The sequence below is a fragment of the Oncorhynchus clarkii genome, chromosome 26 (assembly GCF_045791955.1).
Source record: "Oncorhynchus clarkii lewisi isolate Uvic-CL-2024 chromosome 26, UVic_Ocla_1.0, whole genome shotgun sequence".
In the NCBI taxonomy this organism is placed as follows: Eukaryota; Metazoa; Chordata; class Actinopteri; order Salmoniformes; family Salmonidae; genus Oncorhynchus; species Oncorhynchus clarkii.
In genome coordinates, this window is record NC_092172.1 from 23,016,459 (window position 1) to 23,040,197 (window position 23,739).

The window sequence follows — 23,739 nt, forward strand, 5'->3', positions numbered from 1 at the left end:
CATTTTTTCAGCCATACTAATTTAATCTTAACATGATTCTACCCACTTTTTTCATTAAATGCATATTTCATATATTATCTTTCTTTTATGTTCTTCATTCTATACTTCCTTTTTCAAAGCTATGGATAGTGTTCCAAGACTTATCATAAATATAATTTCCCTTTTCCAAGGTGACTCGACAGCGGGGATCCAGCGTGCACGCCCAACCTCCACAAATAGCCTACCCCCCACCACCATACCATCTCCACTCAGCCCACTCAGGATTTCACATAATGGACAAACGGTGTCTAATTATGGCTAATTAGAATGAATGCAAGCAGGTATCTCATTACTTGCCCAGATATTCTGTTGACTCACATTTTTAATTGGTACATTAAAAGAAACAGTATGCAAAGTCAGGGTGGAGTTAGGAGATTAATGTATTAATTTTGGTCTAGAATAAACAGCCCAAAGCTAATGCACAGAGCAGGTAACAGGAAGTGTTAAACATTATTTCATTGCCCCTCCCATTGTAAATATAGCCAAACTTGTGGAAACATCTGGAAAAGTGTCAAATCGTTAATGAAGAAAGCAGATCCATTCATAGCTTTATCCTTTGTCTCCTGACAGAAAGGCGTATTCCAATATGGTCAAGGCTGTCAAATCTATTCCTTTTTGTGACGTACAGCAAACAATCAAAGCATACACAGAGAAAAGGACTGGATTTCATTTTTGATTTGCATTCAGTTACAATTTTCCTCTGTAAATCCTTTCTCAGAAAACTGAGGTGAGTTAAGAAATCGGTTTTGTGAGTTTGTTCCTATGGCAACTGACCCAATACACACCTTTTGTTAGTACATGGGGACGGACGTGTGTAACTCTTGTCTGCACACTGAAAGACTTAGCCAGAAACAGGCTTCTGAGAAATGATTAACATCTTCCTGGTAGGTATTACTTATTACTTGGTAGTAATTCAATCCAAGGACTGATTCATGGCTGTTAATAACAGAGCAAGTTATCCCAACGACTGTTCACTTATGCCACTGTTTCCATGGTAATTGAGAACATACAAGCACAGGTCAGTCTCATTTACAACCACTGACATATCTGCTTTATGCTCAAGATTAACTCAATTGATGTTCACAATGTACAGTATTAACTAAAGCTGTCAAAAATTGTTGTCAGTTTTCTCTGTTTTACACTGCATGCTCTTGTTCATGGATCCTGATTTGGCAATATTAAGACTTGTTATTAAGACTTGTAACGTACAGTTGTGGCCAAAAGTTGAGAATGACAAAAATATTAATTTTCACAAAGTCTGCTGCTTCAGTTTGTATGATGGCAATTTGCATATACTCCAGAATGTTATGAAGAGTGATCAGATGAATTGCAATTAATTGCCAAGTCCCTATTTGCCATGCAAATGAACTGAATCCACAAAAAAACACTGCATTTCAGCCCTGCCACAAAAGGACGAGCTGATATCATGTCAGTGATTCTCTCGTTAGCACAGGTGTAAGTGTTGACGAGGACAAGGCTGGAGATTACTCTGTCATACTGATCGAGTTCGAATAACAGACTGGAAGCTTGAAAAGGAGGGTGGTGCTTGGAATCATTGTTCTGCCTCTGTCAACCATGGTTACCTGCAAGGAAACACGTGCCGTCGTCATTGCTTTGCACAAAAAGGGCTTCACAGGCAAGGATATTGTTGCCATTAAGATTGCACCTAAATCCACCATTTATCAGATCATCAAGAAGTTCAAGGAGAGCGGTTCAATTGTTGTGAAGAAGGCTTCAGGGCGCCCAAGAAAGTCCAGCAAGAGCCAGGACTGTCTCCTAAAGTTGATTCAGGCAGGTGTGAGTGCATCTGAACGCACAGTGAGCCAAATATTTTTGGAGCATAGCCTGGTGTCAAGTAGGGCAGCAAAGAAGCCACTTCTCTCCAGGAAAAACATTGGGACAGACTGATAATCTGCAAAAGGTACAGGGATTGGACTGCTGAGGACTGGGGTAAAGTCATTTTCTCTGATGAATCCCATTTCCGATTTTTTGGGGCATCCGGAAAAAAGCTTGTCCGGAGAAGACAAGGTGAGCGCTACCATCAGTCCTGTGTCATGCCAACAGTAAAGCATCCTGAGACCATTCATGTGTGGGGTTGCTTCTCAGCCAAGGGACTGGGCTCACTTTTGCCTAAGAACATAGCCATGAATAAAGAATGGTACCAACACATCCTCTGAGAGCAACTTCTCCCAACCATCCAGGAACAGTTTGGTGACGAACAATGCCTTTTCCAGCATGATGGAGCACCTTGCCATAAGGCAAAAGTGAAAACTATGTGGCTCGGGGAACAAAACATAGATATTTTGGGTCCATGGCCAGGAAACTCCCCAGACCTTAATCCCATTGAGAACTTGTGGTCAATCCTCAAGAGACGGGTGGACAAACAAAAACCCACAAATTCTGACAAACTCCAAGAAGTTAATTGACAGCATGCCAGGGCGGATTGCAGAGGTCTTGAAAAAGAAGGGTCAACACTGCAAATATTGACTCTTTCCATGAACTTCATGTAATTGTCAATAAAAGCCTTTGACACTTATGAAATCCCTGTAATTATACTTCAGTATTACATAGTAACATCTGACAAAAATATCTAAAGACACTGAAGCAGCAAACTTTGTGAAAATTAATATTTGTGTCATTCTCAAAATTTTGGGCCACAACTGTACGTTACAAGTCTTAATAACAAGTCTTAATATTGCCAAATCAGGATCCATGAACAAGAGCATGCAGTGTAAAACAGAGAAAACTGACAACAATTTTTGACAGCTTTAGTTAATACAAAATACTTGATAGATTTGAGTGTAAAGAAGAATGTGGAATTTGCAACGTGTTGAGGGTTCATTCCTAACTAGCAAAAGACAAAAGTTGACAGGTTATGAGAAGTGGGTAGAAACAAAGCAAAGTTTGTTAAATTGGTTAAAGTTAGACAAACTTGGGAGAACTGAAGAAAGCTTTAATTTGGTCAGGTGGCAGAGAGGGTGTACAGGAAGGAAAAGGCAGATGATGTGTACAGGTGCTGGCGGATATCTATAGAATAATTTATGGTTGGAATTGTCACCAGTTGCACGATTATGTGTCACAGTTATATAGTGGTCATCAAAAGGGAGAGTCACATTTTTAGTTTTGAATTCAGATTCCAAACACCAGGTGTTCCATGTCTGAATCATTCCTGATTAGAGGGGAGAAATGGGGGTCTACAGAGTAAGGGGCTTAGAACCCTTTGACCATCCATTAAAGACCAGATCAAACAGGATTACCATTCTATTTCAAATTGAATTCAAATAACCATGACGACTGTGTGACGTCGACTGACCTCAAAGAGGGGCGTCAAAATTCTACATACGGCATCGTTTCGCAGAAGATTAAAACAGAAAACACATTTAAACACAGTTAAATGTTACTTGTGCTGTTTAGTTTCCAAGGTAACATGAAGTGTATATTTAGAGTGTACAGAACGAGGCAGAGGGGAAGAAAAGTGTTGATCCTCTTGATGGAGCAATTACAAATAGACAAAGTCCAATAGCACAGATCAAAACACCTCATCTGTTAACAGTTGGAGGAGAAGGCTCATGAACGAAACAGTCATCCGCTCATTCACCACCACTTGTGACACTTGAGTCACTTGGTATTTAAAGACATTACTGATTCATGCAGTGCAGTACACATTCAGCCAAAACTACCTAGGAAGTTGTTCTCTCATTGCTGAAGTATACAGACATCAGTTAGGGAGGTTAGTGCCTACATCCGTTGATCTGGATACTCATCAGTCGGTTGGAGGCAACATTGTTCTGATGAATTAATCAGTCAAGAGAGCAAAGACATGGGTTTAGCCAATGGGGAGAACTGGGGAGAACTGAGGAAACTCAGAATTCAAGACGGAACTGTTACTGTATGCAACTTTGTCAGCTCAGCCATAAAGTAATGCAGTACAAATTCAGTGAGTGAGAGACTTTTTGTCTTCTGTATCTCTGGCTTCAGCCTAGGTTGAAGATACCCAGATTAGAATATTTCGAAAAATAAACAGATTCATGGGACCAGCGCCGTTGCTAACTAGCATAGCTGGCCCCTTTGTTTTCTAATTATTTCTCATTTATGCAAAGAGTTATGGGATATTAGAATCCTTGTCTTAACCTTTGTTATCTTCAACTTAGGCTTCAGCACAATTGTATTTCCTATACTTCAAAAATGGTACACAAATCACTTAAACTAAATTAAATAAAAACTCTGTGCCAACACACAGTATACTACGAACTAAAGAGCACATGCCTACATGGATTGTTGACTGTTAGTGCATGGCAGTTAAATACCAGTCAGCCTCAGCGTTCCACCATTAACAAGGCACTTGTTCTGTATGTCACCCGACCGACACCAGTGAGACTGTGCCTGGATATGATCCGTATGGTCGTGTCTGACGAAGACCAGCCTGGTGGTTCTGTAGTCTAGTTAAAAACAAGGAGGATTTAATTGGTGCAGGTTGAGGCCAAGTTCCAGAGGGTTATTGTTTGAATGCTGCCCTGAGTTTGGCTGAGCGTCCCCGTGGATTCTCTAGTACGTCTTCTGCCTGTGGCATCAGCACCCCTCTCTGCAGGTCAACCCAGTGACCACTGTCCTTTTCCCCACCCTTCTCTTCTTCCTCCTCCTCTTCCTCCCATCGCTGGACTCTCTGACGGACACTCCGACGGGGTGGGGCACCTACATCCTCTCCATGGAGAAAACGCTTTACCAAGCGGTCCTCTAGTGAATGGAAGGTCAGCACACAGAGGCGGCCGCCAGGTTTAAGCACTGTCTGAGCAGTGCAGAGTCCAGCATGCAGTTCATTCAGCTCATCATTGACAAACATACGCAGCGCCTGAAATGTCTTGGTGGCAACGTGTGAGGGTCGCTGAAGCCGATCTTTGCGGGCATAGAGAGCGCTGGCAGCAAAAGATCCTAGAGACAAAGAAATGCTTTTATTTTAAATAAATCAAACAAATGACATGAAGCATTTATATAGCGCAGGAAGCATGTTATTCACCTGGAGAGCAGCATACCTGAAATGTTTCACATTCTATCCAGGAGACACGTGGTTCTCAGCAACAGACCAAAAGTCTCTCAACTCTCTAATGACGCTTAGTTTTTAACCTAACTCCCAGTCTGAATAAGCCCCAATCATAGCCACATTTTCCCATATCCTGTCCAGGCTGCAGCTTCAATATGTGATTGACAATGACAGTAAGTAAAACCTGTAAATAAACAGGTGCTTGTGATAATATTGAAAATAAAGTTGTGGTTCTCACTCAGATTACTTTTTTCATCCCCCCCATTTCTAGCAAATAGCCTATAATGGTTGCCTTTGCTTGTGTGGTTTGATGACGCCATGTTCAGACAGACTGTGTTCAAGTAAGCTCAGATGGTCATGTTTGCATTTGGTACTGTTTGAAGTGCCACAAAACAATCTGTGCTGGGTGAAGAGCACGACCACTCCTCCCTGCTCCCTGGCACTGATTGACAGGCAAGGGGTCCAGACTGCAGTGCCTTCCTGGCTGCTGAAGCGCTGCTCTGTTTCCTATCTGGAGCTTTGGTGTCCCCTGTCCAGAGTAATGCCAGCATTGACGTAGGACCCAGCCCATGTGTGTACGTGAGAGGAGAAGACCTGAAGGGCGGGAGAGAGAGCGCAAGAGGGGGGGGAGAGAGAAGAGAAGAGGAGAGGAGAAGAGAGAGAGAGCAAGAGAGAAAGCAAGAGAGAGAGGGGGAGAGAGAGCAGTGTGGCATTTCTCTCCTCCTGCGTTAGACAGCACTGACTGTGAGTCACCCAGCAATCAATAGAAAACCTGCGCTGCGGCCGTGGCCCAGCCTCACCAAGTTGTTCTCTCTCTAATTCATCTTTCAATGGTCCCACAGCTAGAGTGCATGAGGAAAAAAAGCAAAGATGCCACAAACTGGCAGACTGGGAAAGCTAACACAAATCTAGCTATATCCAAACAATCTCATTGATCAACTGAACAGGCTGAACAAATAGCATTGCCAAACAGACACCAAATCCTCCAGACCTGTTGGAGGCAGCGGAGTTCTGAAACCCCTCTGGGATGTGGTGGTTATTCCCATTTTATAAGACTAATCACTTTGTCTTCATCGCTAATGGATAAATAATCATCTAAAAATAAGTTTGTCTAATGTTATTTGCTACAACCCTGACATAAAATCTGGAAGAATGACAAAAAAGCTTAATTATTAACGAATAATTTAGTCTAAGAAACATATGAATGCCCTTGTTTAAATACATTTATTCTCCAGGTGATGTTACCCCTGGTGATTGTCTGGTCCGAAGGCTGACGTGATGGACTCTGTCTTGCTATGAAATGAAAGGGTATCGCTGAACTGTATGTTATTTTCAATCTCATTTGTTTCTATAAAGAGGGTCAGGGAAAGGCATTCACTTCACAATCATATTACAGCAATTACTTCTCAATAAGGACAGTACTGCACTGTGGAACAACACACCACTAAAGATAAGGGATCCAAAGTACATGGCTTCATTTGGAGTCCTGGAAGAACCATTCCTAGGCAGCCATACGCTGCCTGTTTATGCACCAGAGTATTTCAGACTGATGCTTGATTATTAGTTCATAAATCCTGTGTTCTATAAAGCAGTGAGGCACTTGAGGATGTATTACATCATTAATATTGTCATCGCTTGAGGCATTAGTGCAACGGACTGCTCGTGAACTCTCAATGGAGCTTGGGCTTATGCCGTGGTGATGATTTGTTTCTGTGAGCTGAAACCACCGCCTCATTCACAGTCTGTGGTTAGTGAAACACCACCGCCAAATGTCACCAAGTTGCAGACACCATGACGAGGATAGAAAACATTCTCTCAACTTGACTTAGAATTCACATTAGAATGTCATTCTTTTGAGGTTGTTTAACCCTGGAAAAGTGTGATTTAGAAATCAACACAGCGTTGCAATTCTAATTCTAATTTGTAATTGAAGAAAACTAGGGTGTCCATTTAGCTGGGCAAACTTCACACTGACACAATGCATTTATTGCGAGGCAAACAGCCATTACTAACCGCGTTGTCACGTGAGTGAATGTTGAGTTGAAAGGCCACACACTCCTACAACCAGTTTCGTTATCCTCACTAGCTGTGTCCATCACCATATCAAGGATGTGCCTGTTCACTCTGCTGCGTTAACTCTCAACACCTTGAGTCCATTTGAGATGCATTAGTGGTTGGATGCACCACTCTGACCCAGTGAATAACAGAGCCTATATGGCAGGGGTAGACAACTAGATTCATCCGCGGGCCTATTTTTGTCGGAACGGATGGTCAGGGGGCCGGAACATAATTAGAATAATTTTACACTGCAAATTGACCACATATTAGCCTAAAAAGAGTGTTATTTTCAAATACAATCATTTCATACCTTGATTACATTGAGCCATGACATATATATATATATATATAAATAACTCTTTGTTGTTGTTGAGAATTAAACACATTTTAAGCTGAATTCCTGGACATTACAGTCTTATTTGACAAAATAACGAGTTGCTGACCCCTGCTATATGGGCTAAATGGATTGCGCTCCATAATAATATGTTAGGAGTTCTTAAAAAATATATATGTATATATGAAAACATTTTAGGGGCCTCAGTCAGCTACAGCTGTGTGGGTTTACACAAAGGAAGGAAGAGAGAGACAAGGGGATGTATGGAGGGAGGGAGGGAGTGAGTGGGGCGAGTAAAAGGCTCTCAAGGTACCTGTCATTATGGTGTCTCAACACCTTCAACAACCCAACCACCACTGCTTAATTTGTAACAAAATAAATGCTGGGATGCAAGCGAGAGGGGGTAGGGAGGACTCATTAGGCATTACTGTTGACTCTGGCAGGGAAGGGGTTGGGCGACAATCGGCTTAGAATTAATATATTGGAGCCATGACTGAAGCAAAACTGCATGATTGTGTTATGCAAATGTATGTAAGCTAAATACACAAAATTAATTCTAATAGTCTAATATTTGATTTGTTAGTAGATTGTAGATTTAGTTCATCATACCCCGAAAATGTTTAGTTGTATTCATATACATTTTTATAACCTATGGGTTGGTTAAGTCATATTTATTTGACTGGTTTGTCTATTTCTGTGGTGTTTTTCTCCTCATGAAATCAGATCCATGTCCTTTAGCTAGCTCTGCTAAAGAGGTTAATAAACAGATGAATCAAATTCAAATTTCGGAATTACGTTCAGTACAATTAACTCTGAATGGCTCTATTGAGGCAGGAACTATTTGAATTAGTACGTCACTACATTTTCATAATACAGGTGAATGGAAAAGAAATGTAGAAGGCAGGGCTACTACTCCTTATAAGAGCTGCAGGGCTACTACTCCTTATAGAAGAGCTGCGGGGCTACTACTCCTTATAGCAGAGCTGCAGGGCTACTACTCCTTATAGAAGAGCTGCAGGGCTACTACTCCTTATAGAAGAGCTGCGGGGCTACTACTCCTTATAGCAGAGCTGCGGGGCTACTACTCCTTACAGCAGAGCTGCAGGGCTACTACTCCTTACAGCAGAGCTGTGGGGCTACTACTCCTTACAGAAGAGCTGCAAGGCTACTACTCCTTATAAGAGCTGCAGGGCTACTACTCCTTATAGAAGAGCTGCGGGGCAACTACTCCTTACAGCAGAGCTGCGGGGCTACTACTCCTTACAGTAGAGCTGCGGGGCTACTACTCCTTACAGAAGAGCTGCAAGGCTACTACTCCTTATAAGAGCTGCAGGGCTACTACTCCTTATAGAAGAGCTGCGGGGCAACTACTCCTTACAGCAGAGCTGCGGGGCTACTACTCCTTACAGTAGAGCTGCGGGGCTACTACTCCTTACAGTAGAGCTGCAGGGCTACTACTCCTTACAGAAGAGCTGCAGGGCTACTACTCCCTATAGAAGAGCTGCAGGGCTACTACTCCTTATAGAAGAGCTGCAGGGCTACTACTCCTTACAGAAGAGCTGCAGGGCTACTACTCCCTATAGAAGAGCTGCAGGGCTACTACTCCTTACAGAAGAGCTGCGGGGCTACTACTCCTTACAGTAGAGCTGCGGGGCTACTACTCCTTACAGAAGAGCTGCAGGGCTACTACTCCCTATAGAAGAGCTGCAGGGCTACTACTCCTTACAGTAGAGCTGCAGGGCTACTACTCCTTATAAGAGCTGCAGGGCTACTACTCCTTACAGTAGAGCTGCAGGGCTACTACTCCTTATAAGAGCTGCAGGGCTACTACTCCTTATAAGAGCTGCAGGGCTACTACTCCTTATAGAAGAGCTGCGGGGCTACTACTCCTTATAGCAGAGCTGCGGGGCTACTAATCCTTACAGTAGAGCTGCGGGGCTACTACTCCCTATAGAAGGGCTGCAGGGCTACTACTCCTTACAGAAGAGCTGCAGGGCTACTACTCCTTACAGTAGAGCTGCGGGGCTACTACTCCTTACAGCAGAGCTGCGGGGCTACTACTCCTTACAGTAGAGCTGCGGGGCTACTACTCCTTACAGTAGAGCTGCAGGGCTACTACTCCCTATAGAAGGGCTGCAGGGCTACTACTCCTTACAGAAGAGCTGCAGGGCTACTACTCCCTATAGAAGAGCTGCAGGGCTACTACTCCTTACAGTAGAGCTGCAGGGCTACTACTCCTTATAAGAGCTGCAGGGCTACTACTCCTTATAGAAGAGCTGCGGGGCTACTACTCCTTATAGCAGAGCTGCAGGGCTACTACTCCTTACAGAAGAGCTGCAGGGCTACTACTCCTTATAGAAGAGCTGCAGGGCTACTACTCCTTATAAGAGCTGCAGGGCTACTACTCCTTACAGAAGAGCTGCGGGGCTACTACTCCTTACAGAAGAGCTGCAGGGCTACTACTCCTTACAGTAGAGCTGCAGGGCTACTACTCCTTACAGAAGAGCTGCAGGGCTACTACTCCTTACAGAAGAGCTGCAGGGCTACTACTCCTTACAGAAGAGCTGCAGGGCTTCTACTCCTTACAGCAGAGCTGCAGGGCTACTACTCCTTACAGAAGAGCTGCAGGGCTACTACTCCTCACAGAAGAGCTGCAGGGCTTCTACTCCTTACAGAAGAGCTGTAGGGCTACTACTCCTTACAGAAGGGCTGCAGGGCTACTACTCCTTACAGAAGAGCTGCAGGGCTACTACTCCTTACAGAAGAGCTGCAGGGCTACTACTCCTTACAGAAGAGCTGCAGGGTTACTAATCCTACAGAAGGGCTGCAGGGCTACTACTCCTTACAGAAGGGCTGCAGGGCTACTACTCCTTACAGAAGAGCTGCAGGGCTACTACTCCTTACAGAAGAGCTGCAGGGCTACTACTCCTTACAGAAGAGCTGCAGGGCTACTACTCCTTACAGAAGAGCTGCAGGGCTACTACTCCTTATAGAAGAGCTGCAGGGCTACTACTCCTTATAGAAGGGCTGCAGGGCTACTACTCCTTACAGAAGGGCTGCAGGGCTACTACTCCTTACAGAAGAGCTGCAGGGCTACTACTCCTTATAAGAGCTGCAGGGCTACTACTCCTTATAGAAGAGCTGCAGGGCTACTACTCCTTATAGAAGGGCTGCAGGGCTACTACTCCATATAGAAGGGCTGCAGGGCTACTACTCCTTACAGAAGAGCTGCGACGCAGTGCTGAGCCCTGGCTCAAAACAAGCTCTTCACCCCAACATGGCCAAACAGTCTGGAAGGCTTCCTGTCACTGTAGTCTGAGGCTTAAGAGATCTGCCTTCTGATCTAAGTGTGCCTGCAAAAAGGTAGAGACATGGAGAGAGAAAAAGAAAGACCCGTCCAATAAAACTATAGCACACTATAATTTCAGTCCTGAACACCCCCAACCATTGCGCTACAAAGTGTGCCCCCTTACACAAATACAACCTCCCTTCCCCTCCGCACACATGGCATTCTTCCCTAGGCAACGGTGTCACCAGCAGCCTAGCTGACCCCTGGGACCCGCACGAGTCAGGACCTCTTGGATTGATTGGAATAAAGATTGCTGGTGACTCGCTCTGCTCTTCAAGAGATCAAACAGCTGTCCTCCCTCACACCTGTTCTCCCTGTGTGACGCACGTAGCGCCTAGCTCCGTAACAGCCATTGAGAAGACCTCTCTTTCTAGCTCTCAGAGGGAAGCAAAAAATATATTTTTTAAATGCATTAAAAAATGATGATCCATCCTCAATGTGTGCATGAGTGTGTGTGCATGTGTGTGAACGAGACGGGCTGCGGGGATGGGCATACAATAAGATAGGGTGGGAAACGAAATCAAAAGCAACAAAGGGGAGGAGGAAGACGGGAGTAAGGGAAGGGAGAATGGGGGCTCGTGTGAAAAAGAGAGGTAGTCACTCTCTCTTGTCAGAGCGGCAGCCGCACCCTACGCATCTCTCGTCCTTATTACTAGTAATCTCATCAGGAAAGGGGTGCGAGAAGCATCCAAAATCCAGACAGGAGAGGATGATGCTTGAGATTAGAGCCATCGTGATTTTTCCCTAGACAAATAGGTCCCACAGGGAGACAGGGGCTTAATATTTCCCTACCGTTTCTGCACTGAACCTCTAAGACAATGTAGGGAATTAATGAGGGTACCTGCCACCACGCTGGCCAGCTGCTGTGTCCGGGTGATGGGGTAGACACTGCGTGCCTCCACCATGGCCGAGGCTATTTTCCTGGCATGCCTCTCCTCCCCATAGGCAGTGAGGATGGACGCAAGCGCCTGTTGATCTAAGGCGTTCACAACGTCAGCGGCGCAGGGCATGTCGGGGTACCTACGCACAAAGAAGAGCCCAATTAGGCTGCTTGACGTCACGTCCTTGCTAAAAGCGGCGAAGTCCGACATATCTCAGACACAGCTGAAAACCTCTGTGGCTAACAAGGGAGATGTTGCCAGTGGCAGAGCCATATGTCTATATTTGCCAGTTCATTTGTCTCCATTTACTCATCGACAGGTTCTCGTTACATCTCGTTAGAGAAACATAATTAATGTGGATAAAAATACAACAAAGTGTTTGGAGGGAAAGACATTTAAAGCTTTAGATTAATAACGTGCCAATGATCATACATATCATGTGTCGTTTTAGTTTGTGCTGGAAAACAAATGCAAAAGGTTATGCCAGAGGAAAAATCAACGCTGACCTCTGCATATTAAAACTCCACATACGCCTCAACAGATTTGAATGCATAGAAAAGGAGCAGGCACACAAACATCACCTGTACAGTAGACCTTGAAATAGACAGTGTAGACGACTATCTACAGTTGAAGTCGGAAGTTTACATAGACCTTCACCAAATAAATTTAAACTCAGTTTTTCACAATTCCTGACATTTAATCCTAGTAAAAATTCCATGTCTTATGTCAGTTAGGATCACCACTTTATTTTAAGAACGTTAAATGTCAGAATAATAGCAGAGAGAAAGATTTATTTCAGCTTTTATTTCTGTCATCACATTTCCAGTGGGTCAGAAGTTTACATACACTCAATTAGTATTTGGTAGCATTGCCTTTAAATTGTTTAACTTGGGTCAAACGTTTCATGTAGCCTTCCACAAGCTTCCCACAATAAGTTGGGTGAATTTGGGTCAGGTTTATAGGTCTCCTTGCTCGCACAAGCTTTTTCACTTCTGCACACAGATTTTCTATAGGATTGAAGTCAGGACTTTGTGATGGCCACTCCAATACCTAGACTTTGTTGTCCTTAAGCCATTTTGCCACAACTTTGGAAGTATGCTTGGGGTCATTGTCCATTTGGAAGACCCATTTGCAACCAAGCTTGAACTTCCTGACTGATGTCTTGAGATGTTGCTTCAATGTATCCACATAATTTCTCTCGCTCATGATGCCATCTATTTTGGGAAGTGCACCAGTCCCACCTGCTGCAAAGCACACCCACAACATGATGCTGCCACCCCCGTGCTTCACAGTTGGAATGGTGTTCTTCGGCTTGCAAGCATCCCCCTTTTTCCTCCAAACATAACGATGGTCATTATGGCCAAACGGTTCTATTTTCGGTTTCATCCGACCAGAGGACATTTCTCCAAAAAGTACAATCTTTGCCCCATGTGCAGTTGCAAACTGTAGTCTGGCTTTTTAATGGCAGTTTTGGAGCAGTGGCTTTTTCCTTGCTGAGTGGCCTTTCAGGTTATGTCGATATAGGACTCATTTTACTGTGGATATAGATACTTTTGTACCCGTTTCCTCCAGCATCTTCACAAGGTCCTTCACTGTTGTTCTGGAATTGATTTGCACTTTTCGCACCAAAGTACGTTCATCTCTAGGAGACAGAACGCGTCTCCTTCCTGAGAGGTATGACGGCTGCGTGGTCCCATGGTGTTTATACTTGCGTACTATTGTTTGTACAGATGAACGTGGTACCTTCAGGCGTTTGGAAATTGCTCCCAAGGATGAACCAGACTTGTGGATGTCTCCAAGTCATTAAATGTTTCCATGATGTCAAGCAAAGAGGCACTGCGTTTGAAGGTAGGCCTTGAAATACATCCACAGGTACACCTCCAATTGACTCAAATGTTGTCAATTAGGCAATCAGAAGTTTCTAAAGCCATAAAATCATTTTCTGGAATTTTCCAAGCTGTTTGAAGGCACAGTCAACTGAGTTTATGTAAACTTCTGACCCACTAGAATTGTGATACAGTGAATTAAGTGAAATAATCTGTCTGTAAACAATTGTTGGAAAAATGACTTGTGTCATGCACAAAGTAGATGTCCTAACCAACTTGCCAAAACTATAGTTTGTTAACAAGACGTGTGGAATGGTTGAAAAACGAGTTTTAATGACTCCAACCTAAGTGTATGTAAACTTCTGACTTCAACTGTATAAACTTGAGATCTGCCATATGAACAATTATTGAAAGAGGTTCATTGGTCATTTCAATTAGGATAACAGAACAAGGGTAATATAATAAATATTTTTTTAAAGGAATATGAATTACAATAAAATGCTTTAATTAACTTAGTACAATTGTCATACCTTACCATAACCTAAAAACAAAGGATATTTTGCTCCCTGTCTGTTTATACTATCATAAGAGACAAAAATATGTAGCTTCAAATAGTGTTTAAAATATATTGCCTTTAAGGTTCCTCAAATGGGGCAAAAATAAACCACATAATTGACCGAGATGGGTTTTTACAGTGTAAATGGGTGGTAAAGATAAAGAACAGATGCAAGCCCTAATATATTGTTCATCTCCAACAGCAAGAGTGACTCATTCATTCATCGAACACTAACATGATATACTAGTTCATGAACCACTCTGCTTTGCTACTGTGAGATGTATCGATCATTCTCATTTTGCTGCTGTAAGGGTTGGCTGATGCGGCGGAATCCTACTGATTATACAATAACAATTGCCGTTCCTCTCCGCAGAAACATAATACCTGTCAATTTGAAAAGCTCATGTCAAATCACTGTCAAAGTCCTCGGAGGCCAGGATAGATTGACAGACTACAAATTCCAATGTGCATATATATATATTTATATATATATATATATATATATAGTGGGGCAAAAAGGTATTTAGTCAGCCACCAATTGTGCAAGTTCTCCCACTTACAAAGATGAGAGAGGCCTGTAATTTTCATCATAGGTACACTTCAACTATAACAGACAAAATTAGAAAAAAAATCCAGAAAATCACATTGTAGGATTTTTAATGAATTTATTTGCAAATTATGGTGGAAAATAAGTATTTGGTCAATAACAAAAGTTTCTCAATACTTTGTTCAATGCCCTTTGTTGGCAATGACAGAGGTCAAACATTTTCTGTAAGTCTTCATAAGGTTTTCACACACTGTTGCTGGTATTTTGGCCCATTCCTCCATGCAGATCTCCTCTAGAGCAGTGATGTTTTGGGGCTGTTGCTGGGCAACACGGACTTTCAACTCCCTCCAAAGATTTTCTATGGGGTTGAGATCTGGAGACTGGCTAGGCCACTCCAGGACCTTGAAATGCTTCTTACGAAGCCACTCCTTCGTTGCCCGGGCGGTGTGTTTGGGATCATTGTCATGCTGAAAGACCCAGCCACGTTTCATCTTCAATGCCCTTGCTGATGGAAGGAGGTTTTCACTCAAAATCTCACGATACATGGCCTCATTCATTCTTTCCTTTACACGGATCAGTCGTCTTGGTCCCTTTGCAGAAAAACAGCCCCAAAGCATGATGTTTCCACCCCCATGCTTCGCAGTAGGTATGGTGTTCTTTGGATGCAACTCAGCATTCTTTGTCCTCCAAACACGACGAGTTGAGTTTTACCAAAAAGTTATATTTTGGTTTCATCTGACCATATGACATTCTTCCAATCCTCTTCTGGATCATCCAAATGCTCTCTAGCAAACTTCAGACGGGCCTGGACATGTACTGGCTTAAGCAGGGGGACACGTCTGGCACTGCAGGATTTGAGTTCCTGGCGGCGTAGTGTGTTACTGATGGTAGGCTTTGTTATTTTGGTCACAGCTCTCTGCAGGTCATTCACTAGGTCCCCCCGTGTGGTTCTGGGATTTTTGCTCACCGTTCTTGTGATAATTTTGACCCCACGGGGTGAGATCTTGCGTGGAGCCCCAGATCGAGGGAGATTATCAGTGGTCTTGTATGTCTTCCATTTCCTAATAATTGCTCCCACAGTTGATTTCTTCAAACCAAGCTGCTTACCTATTGCAGATTCAGTCTTCCCAGCCTGGTGCAGGTCTACAATTTTCTTTCTGGTGTCCTTTGACAGCTCTTTGGTCTTGGCCATAGTGGAATTTGGAGTGTGACTTTTTGAGGTTGTGGACAGGTGTCTTTTATACTGATAACAAGTTCAAACAGGTGTCATTAATACAGGTAACGAGTGGAGGACAGAGGAGCCTCTTAAAGAAGAAGTTACAGGTCTGTGAGAGCCAGAAATCTTGCTTGTTTGTAGGTGACCAAATACTTATTTTCCACCATAATTTGCAAATATATTCATTAAAAATCCTACAATGTGATTTTTGTTCTCATTTTGTCTGTCATAGTTGAAGTGTACCTATGAGTGTACCTTTTTAAGTGGGAGAACTTGCACAATTGGTGGCTGACTAAATACTTTTTTGCCCCACAGTATATATAAAAATAAATAAATAAATAAATAAATAAATATATGAGAGAGAGAGAGATATATACACACACACACACACATACACCCCCCTATGGGAATAAATTGTTGACCCAAATGACTTTCATCTCATGCCTGTGACAGAAGCAGGGAAATAAAATTGCCTCCACAGATTATAACATTTCCCAGCATGGTGTAGGAAGGAGATGCCGTATGTGTGTTGAGGAACACACATCTATGTTAGAGTAACCTGGGCTGAAGGTAGTTCAATGTATCCTCCAGACACATAGGCCTATATCATTAATAATCACTGATACTACCCTATAATACATAGTGATGGACATAAAATGACAATAATGCTTTGCACAACTTGTGGTGAAATCGTGCACTGCCACTTTAAGAGCGCATCAGCAGTGTAGGGGTGATTATGCGTGGTCCCACCTGTCTGCATCCATCCTCATGTCCAGAGGGCCATCCTTACTGAGGGAGAAGCCTCTCTCGGGACAGTCCATCTGCATGGAAGAGCAGCCAGCATCCAGAAGAACAGCATCCACACTACCTGACTGCAACCTCAGTCTAGACAGCAGGGCTCCCAGCTCACTGAAGCGCCCCAGTAACGGGTGCACCCGGCCACTGGGGGAGGCAGGGAGGGAGGGGAGGGGGGGGAAACCTTTCATCAGATAATTAAATGTCAGGAAAGAGACATGGAGAAATGGGTACAGATTATGTAAACACATTCAACACATATCAGAAATACTGTACAAGAATTTGTACAAAAACTCCTGTTTACTCTTCCTGTTTGTTATGAATGCTAATGAGACAAATAAAAAGCACTATAAAAACCTTTAAAGCAAAAGTGGTTGACAGAAAAAGTCACCCTTTCCTTGCTGTTCAACACCCGTCTCCTCTGGACCCCATCCCCATGCAAATCCTTCCTGTACAACACACAGCCCTGTACAAGACACAGCCTCCTGCCTCACACACAGGTAGTGGGATCTTCCAATCACGATCATGCATTTTTCATGTGACCTTTTCAGATAGTCAGCAGAGATGTTGGCTGGTGTGAGCTAGAGGGGCAGCCATAAATCAGCCTGAGGGGTCACCCAACACTGGCAGACAGAAAGGGAGAGACAGAGGCGAGGTCTTACGACACCACACCAACCTGACATATAACATCTTTCACATCTCAGCACCGCAGACAATTGCGATTCCTCCGCATCTAACATCCACTAGTCTCCTCTCAATAGTCTTGTTGAAATAAAATAAAAGACCCCCATTGCGGCAATAAAGATATAATAGCAGTGGCCATCTCGATAAGGTCTCTCCCACTAACGGCTTAGCAAGGGGTGTTACCAAGCAGCCCTTGGGGTCCTTGTGTTTATACACCCACTGACGCTTGAGAGACCAAAGGTTGAGTGGAGCATCTCGCCCGCGCTGTCAGGCCAGGGCTTTTCCTTATCATGCTCTAGAAGTTTTCCATTCTTCGCTGCAGTCATTAATATGCTGTAAAATCTATAGCAAGGCATTCTCCACACCCACGTGCTTCACAGACCCGTCCACCCCCTCCCGGTCCCATCTCAACAGAGCAGTGCCCCCAGACAGAGCAACCATGCCTACTGTGTACCAACGCATTATACAGTAAGACTGTATGTCAATATGCTGAGAATTTATGGCTTCTGCAGCTCATTGGTTTGAGACTGTTTTTATCAATCAAGACTCTTGATGCATTTCACTCCCTTCAGAGACTGAAGTCCCCTAAAAAGTTACATTGAGTATAAAATGTAATAAAGTGTAGGAAAACTGAAGGGATATCATATTATCCATACATTGTTTCATGGACATAAAATCTAAAATGTACAAACCTTTGTAATCCCCCTAATTCAATGAAACTTGGTTACCATGGTAAACAACAGTGTGTGGAAATACATTTCATTTCATCCAGGTAGTTGACTTGTTTAAATGCATCGTAAGGTTTAATCATAAACTTGGTTTGGTACAGATGGTGTCGTGTCAACTCTTCTAGCCTCCTCCACAAATCGTACATTGTCTTCAGCAATAAGGCAGGCAGGCAAGGAGAGGAGGTGGATTAAGTAATGAAGAGACAAAGACCCTAACAAACTGTTCTTATAGTAGTTATGGCTAAAACGTGTTGAACTACAAAAGATTATGATGGAGCTTTCTTAGTAAGGGATTTTAATCTATGGGCTTTATTAATTGATAATTGCAAGAGATGAGCCACTGACCAAGTGGGCAATTTCCTTATCATTAGTAACCATTTTCAGTTACTATATTTAAGATCCTGGTTATTTTTTTCTACACACCCTCAGCTATGCCGGTTGAACTCCCCAACACGCCGAGGAGGCTCCGATGCTCTGTTTCTGTGAGTCACAGGAGGATTTAAGAATATGCAAAACAGTTATAACGTTTTTTATTGATTAACTTCTTTATGTGGCTTAGACACATGGTTGGATATATAAATGCCTTATGTAAGGTGTTATTATTAAACATGCCCAGTTTCGGAAGTGTGTGTTTGTGTGTGTGTGTGTGTGTGTGTGTGTGTGTGTGTGTGTGTGTGTGTGTGTGGGTGTGTGTGGTCCAAGTATAGGCTTATAATTGCTTTAGAGAACTGATCTATATGTAATTGTGCAACCCACAACATTGACATCATTCTTAACTTATAACTGAATAAAAGGTTGTTGTTGTTTTAAATGCCATCTCTCCTGGCCCACCTACAACATGTTAAATCATTGAAGAGAAGGCCACATTGGGGCATATGGTGGATTGAATGACCTTAAGTAATGCTGGACGATGCCCTGCCCTGCTGAGTGAGGTAACAGGGCTCCAGGCAGGGCAACCTTGTTTAAAAAAATAATGATGAACTGGTTATTGTTACAACCACTCTCCTTCACGTGCATGTGTCAAACTATGGCCAGTAGGGACACTCAATGTAGACCCCAATGCCCCAGGGTGGTGATTGGGGTTACTGTCCTGCAAATTCGTCAGATGAGATGTTAACACTGAGGCTCTGACTGTCTGTAGTCACTACAACTTCCATGTCACATATCACATTAAAAGGTGTTTTGGGAACTGCTTCCATTTAAGTTCCATTAGGGTCTTCAGGACGTGTGAAGATTGGCCAATAAAAGGGCAAAACTTCTGTTTTTCTTAATCAACACCCTGTTCCAATTTCTGTCAAGGTTCTCCACAAGTGCTCAGCCTGCATCCATTTTTGCTACTTGCCCCAGAAAATGTCCCCAGTTGTCCACAAATGTTATAAAGAAATCCTTTCCCCTGTCTGTGTACTGTAGGCCCATCCTGGAAGTAAGTATTGGTGATAGTATTGGTGCCCTGGAGCAGGACCTTAATAAAGGAACAGAGCTTTGAGCTGCTGCAGTCTTCATATGAGTGTCTGTCACCTGGTTATCTGGGTGTGAAGTAGAGCAGATAAGGGTTTGCCTACACATTCTGTCATTGTAAATAAGAATTTGTTCTTTACTGACTTGCCTAGTTAAATAAAGGTTCAATTAAAAAATAATAAAAAATACAATTCCTCTGTTGGTTTGTTTAATCTTTTAAGCACTACCTCTGACAGATGACACAGATGTACAGTACGGATGTACTGTGTAAAGATTGTGTCCTTTGTTTTCCATTTTCATGACTGTAACCTGAACACATTACACAAAAATGCACTATTTTCAGCAGCACTTGAAAACACACATCCGCAGATGCCATTCCCCTCCCAACGCCCCATCTTGAGGTAAAAGTGCCAGGAGTCCTCACCGTTGAGTGCTAAGAGTGTGTGTGTGTGTGTGTGTGTGTACCCAACGTGACGCGCTGCTTCTCCACAAATCAAGTCTGAAATATTCCCCAGTGCTGACCTGCTCAGCTCCTCTACCTGCGTCACTAAGGCCTAAGACAAGATGCTGATTGATTGCTTTCAGCAGGGGAGCAGTGATGAAAATATCTACAGGACATGAAAAAAGAACACACACAAAGTACCACCGGCGAAAGATGCTTGTGTTTGGTTTGGAATGTGAACTTAAACAACCTCAACTCTAGAAGTTTAAACTAAACTTAAAAATAAACACATTTAGCATGAAGTGTTTAAGACGTAAGCCTAAGACTAAAGAGAGTTAGAGCTACGTAGATTCTCAGTAGAGTGCCACAACTAATGTTGTTTCCCCTTTCTTCTCCCTGGTAGGCCTGTTCACTAGATTTCACCCTAGGAGAGTGGAATGGTGTCTAAAGTAAACATGATATATCAGGTTACTTACTAAATGCTAATCACCACATGCAAATCAATGACATGCAGACACCAATCACTAGTAATTTACTTTCTCTTTTTCCCCCCAGATGTGGCTTTTGTCAATTTTCCACCTAAAAGTTGCACACACATAAAGCCCCCTGTACGTAAGTAATAGCAATAAGAAAGATATCGCTGGTAATAGACTAGTGCGTAGAATCTCCACAATATTGTCACACTCAGAATAGAGAATTAAGTCTCAACATTAGGGCCTGGACAATAACAGTACCGCAATACTCAGTGTTGTGGCAAGGAAACAAAACACAAAGCGGATTTACCTTCTTTAGGAAAACCGCCCTAACTTTGGAAACAAACATGATGTCATTCAGAGTTACATGTATTGATTTTTCAAGCTCAAGCACACACTATTTTACATACAGCAGGTTTAAAGGACCAAAGACTTTGATCTGCTTCGCGTTTCCATTTTTGGCAAGGAAAAAAATATTGCGATACTGGTATCGTCTCAGGCCTTCTTTCATTTTGATTTTGGCAGAAATGAAAATGTGCAACTGATTTGCCCATTGCTTGATGTTTCAGCATTGTCTCAATGAAGAGTTCAGCGTTCGACTAGCCATGTGTGACATGTACGCGCAGTTACAAGCCTGATAGAGTTTGCGGCAGGCTTCATACCGTAGTAATACAGATGAAGCCTGAGTTGGAATCTGAAGCTAATTGAAGCTGGTTAGCTTTAGAAAACGCTGAGTAGATCCAGCTTCCTTCGTAGGATACCCCTCAGACCACTGCAACCAATGTGAAAGTTGTCAGGGCGTCTACTACGCTAGAAAATCGAACTCTTCCTCTGGGCACTAATCTAAGCAATTACATAAGTGCAGATTCACATCGCTCTTCAATAGTTTGCATCAAGGCTGTACTTTTTGCAAGGCAAAAGAGAAGCGAAATCAGTGAGGATAGAAATACAAGAGAGAGAGAGAAGAGAACGCTCTCCAGCCCTGTTGTGTGGAGGCATTACGTGGGCTGCAAGGGTCTTTTATACAGGCTTCCAATAATATTAGCTAATTGCTAGATTTCTCTGGCTTCTCTCAAATCGTGAGTGGGTGTGGAAGGGTTTATAGCTGGGGTATATTGCTGCTGACAGAATGGCGTACTCTGATTTTCTCTCTTCCGTCACATCCCCCCCTCTCATAGGCACGTTGGACATTCCCCCCCAAGAGAGGTTTCCCCGGAATCTACGTAAAAGGATTCCTACCCACGCCATGGTCTTAGGAACATCTCATTTTCATCCTCCCTCATGCACTCTCGCTTGCTCTCGCACACACTCTCCCTCATTATTAAACACTGTGGCCCGGTGTCTCCCTCCTCTCTCTTCGAAGTTTTCTGGGCTCTCCTCTCTCTTTACCTCCCACTCACCACTGACGGAACCTCAGTGGGAGGCAGCATCTCCCTCACACTGGGGCCGTGGGCCTCTGTTCTGACAAATGAGACGCCAGGCCCACCAGCTAAGCGTGGGGGGACTGGGTTTAAGTCTCCCTGACACAATGGATGTGGATGGTTTGTGAAACGAGGGGCTTTAGCAGCAGTTACTCAGTGATTCATTTTCTTTCAGGGTTTGAAGGTTGGCAGGGAGGTGGAGAGGGTTGGGAGCTGGGATGCAAAAGGTTGTATCATGATCTAGCTAACCTTCAATCTAAACTATGATCCATAAATTGTTGACTGTATAACTTTGAGGGAAAATAACCCACATAACAGCATTAACAATGCAAGCACATACCAATCACATTCGGCAGTAGAGATATTGTGAATCAGACATCATTAGAGTGTCTATTCTGTTTTGTAGTCTCACTTCAAATAACTGTCTCTAAAGCATGTATATATTAATCAGAATGTAGGCAGGTACAGTGAAATGAATTGCATTGTATGTAGCCTACACAATTTACAATGACTTTTATGTTACTGCATATTAAGATGTGTTAAAGGGATCCTTTGGGATTTTGGCAATGAGACCCTTTATCTACTTTCCCAGTCAGATGAAGTCGTGTATACCATTTTTATTTATTTGTGTCTAACGTTAGCACAATTTGCAACTAGTTAGCAACTTCCTTCATACTGCACGCAGAGACATAAAAATGGTATCCATAAGTTCTTCTGACTCTGGGGAAGAAGAAAGGGCCTCGTTGCCAAAATCCCAAAGGATCCCTTGATGTTCATTGACATTTCTACATGCAGATTACATTTGTAAACAAATGTATTTTGACTTGCAAATCTGTGAAATATGTGACTTAAGTACAATGTATACCAATATTATACATACCACTGTAATTATTATAAAAAAGGCAATCACCTGTGTTCCTTGGCCAGCTGTTGAGCTAAGCTGAATGCTGTGGGGTCTCGGTCTAGGGCCACGACTGTCACCTCAGGAGATGCCCTCAGGATGGCTTTGGTGTGACCTCCACCTCCAAAAGTCATGTCCAGAACAACCTATGGACACAGACAATAGGTAGTCTGATGTCAAGGACAGTGCTTTCAGAGGCCTTACAATGACAACCCTCTATCAATTAGCCTATACATAGTCCTCATTTCTAAGGTGATTGCTCAGAGAATGATTAGTTAGCATACCTCAATTCCTAATGCACTATTACGCTATGAAAGACTAAATAATCATGAAATGTCCAATCATATAATTGAAATTATATTATATATTATTGCCATTGTATTAATTGCTATCATGCACTTAAACATAGTTGTGAACATTTGAAGAACCTTTTAACCAACCGTACTGTTTGAGTCTCTTTTAGTTGTCACAAAACACACAACAGCTATCTAGATAGACAGTTCTCCATTCGCATCAAAAAGTCAATTGTTTAGTCATCCTTGCCCCTCTTGAAAGATCTTTGTCAACTCAGCCTGCCGTCCAAGCTACACCCCAGCCCCAAATTCCCTGGACGATCTAAGCTACACCCACACATCACACAATATGTGTCCTGAAAAATAAAAATGTCACTGAAAAATAAAGACTTACCCCCAATAGCACCTTGTGAAAAATGTACAATTAGTTTGACTGCCAATCTCTTTCTGGAGTTATAAGCTCAGCCCCTGCACATACTTTATCATGAGCCTTCTCGGGTCTCTACCTCCCGTTTCGGGGTCTGAGACGCCGAAGCCTCTCACCATTAGCTCTGACAAATTGAAAACCCTAGTCATTGGCGACTCCATTACCCGCAGTATTAGACTTCAAATGAATCATCCAGCGATCATAGACTGTTTACCAGGGGGCAGGGCTACCGACGTTAAGGCTAATCTGAAGATGGTGCTGGCTAAAGCTAAA

The 23,739-nt window shown here is 43.1% G+C and overlaps 1 protein-coding gene across 3 annotated transcripts in view; it reads right to left on the bottom strand.

Moving 5' to 3' along the window:
- Positions 1 to 705: 705 nt before the first annotated feature.
- Positions 706 to 23,739, bottom strand: part of LOC139384883 (12S rRNA N(4)-cytidine methyltransferase METTL15-like) — a 58,912-nt gene continuing 35,878 nt past the window's right edge. The window contains exons 3-7 of one of the 3 annotated variants that reach the window (XR_011628888.1): positions 22,756 to 22,892; positions 16,595 to 16,786; positions 11,660 to 11,838; positions 5,070 to 5,671; positions 4,831 to 4,968 (exon numbers count right to left, since the gene is read on the bottom strand). Coding sequence is in view for 2 of the 3 variants with exons in the window: in XM_071129782.1 (XP_070985883.1) it covers positions 4,535 to 4,968; positions 11,660 to 11,838; positions 16,595 to 16,786; positions 22,756 to 22,892 (942 nt within the window). In the remaining variant the exon portion in view is untranslated. Of the gene's footprint in view, positions 5,672 to 11,659; positions 11,839 to 16,594; positions 16,787 to 22,755; positions 22,893 to 23,739 lie in introns of all 3 variants that reach the window. The other 2 variants (XM_071129782.1, XM_071129783.1) reach the window with 2 other exon arrangements.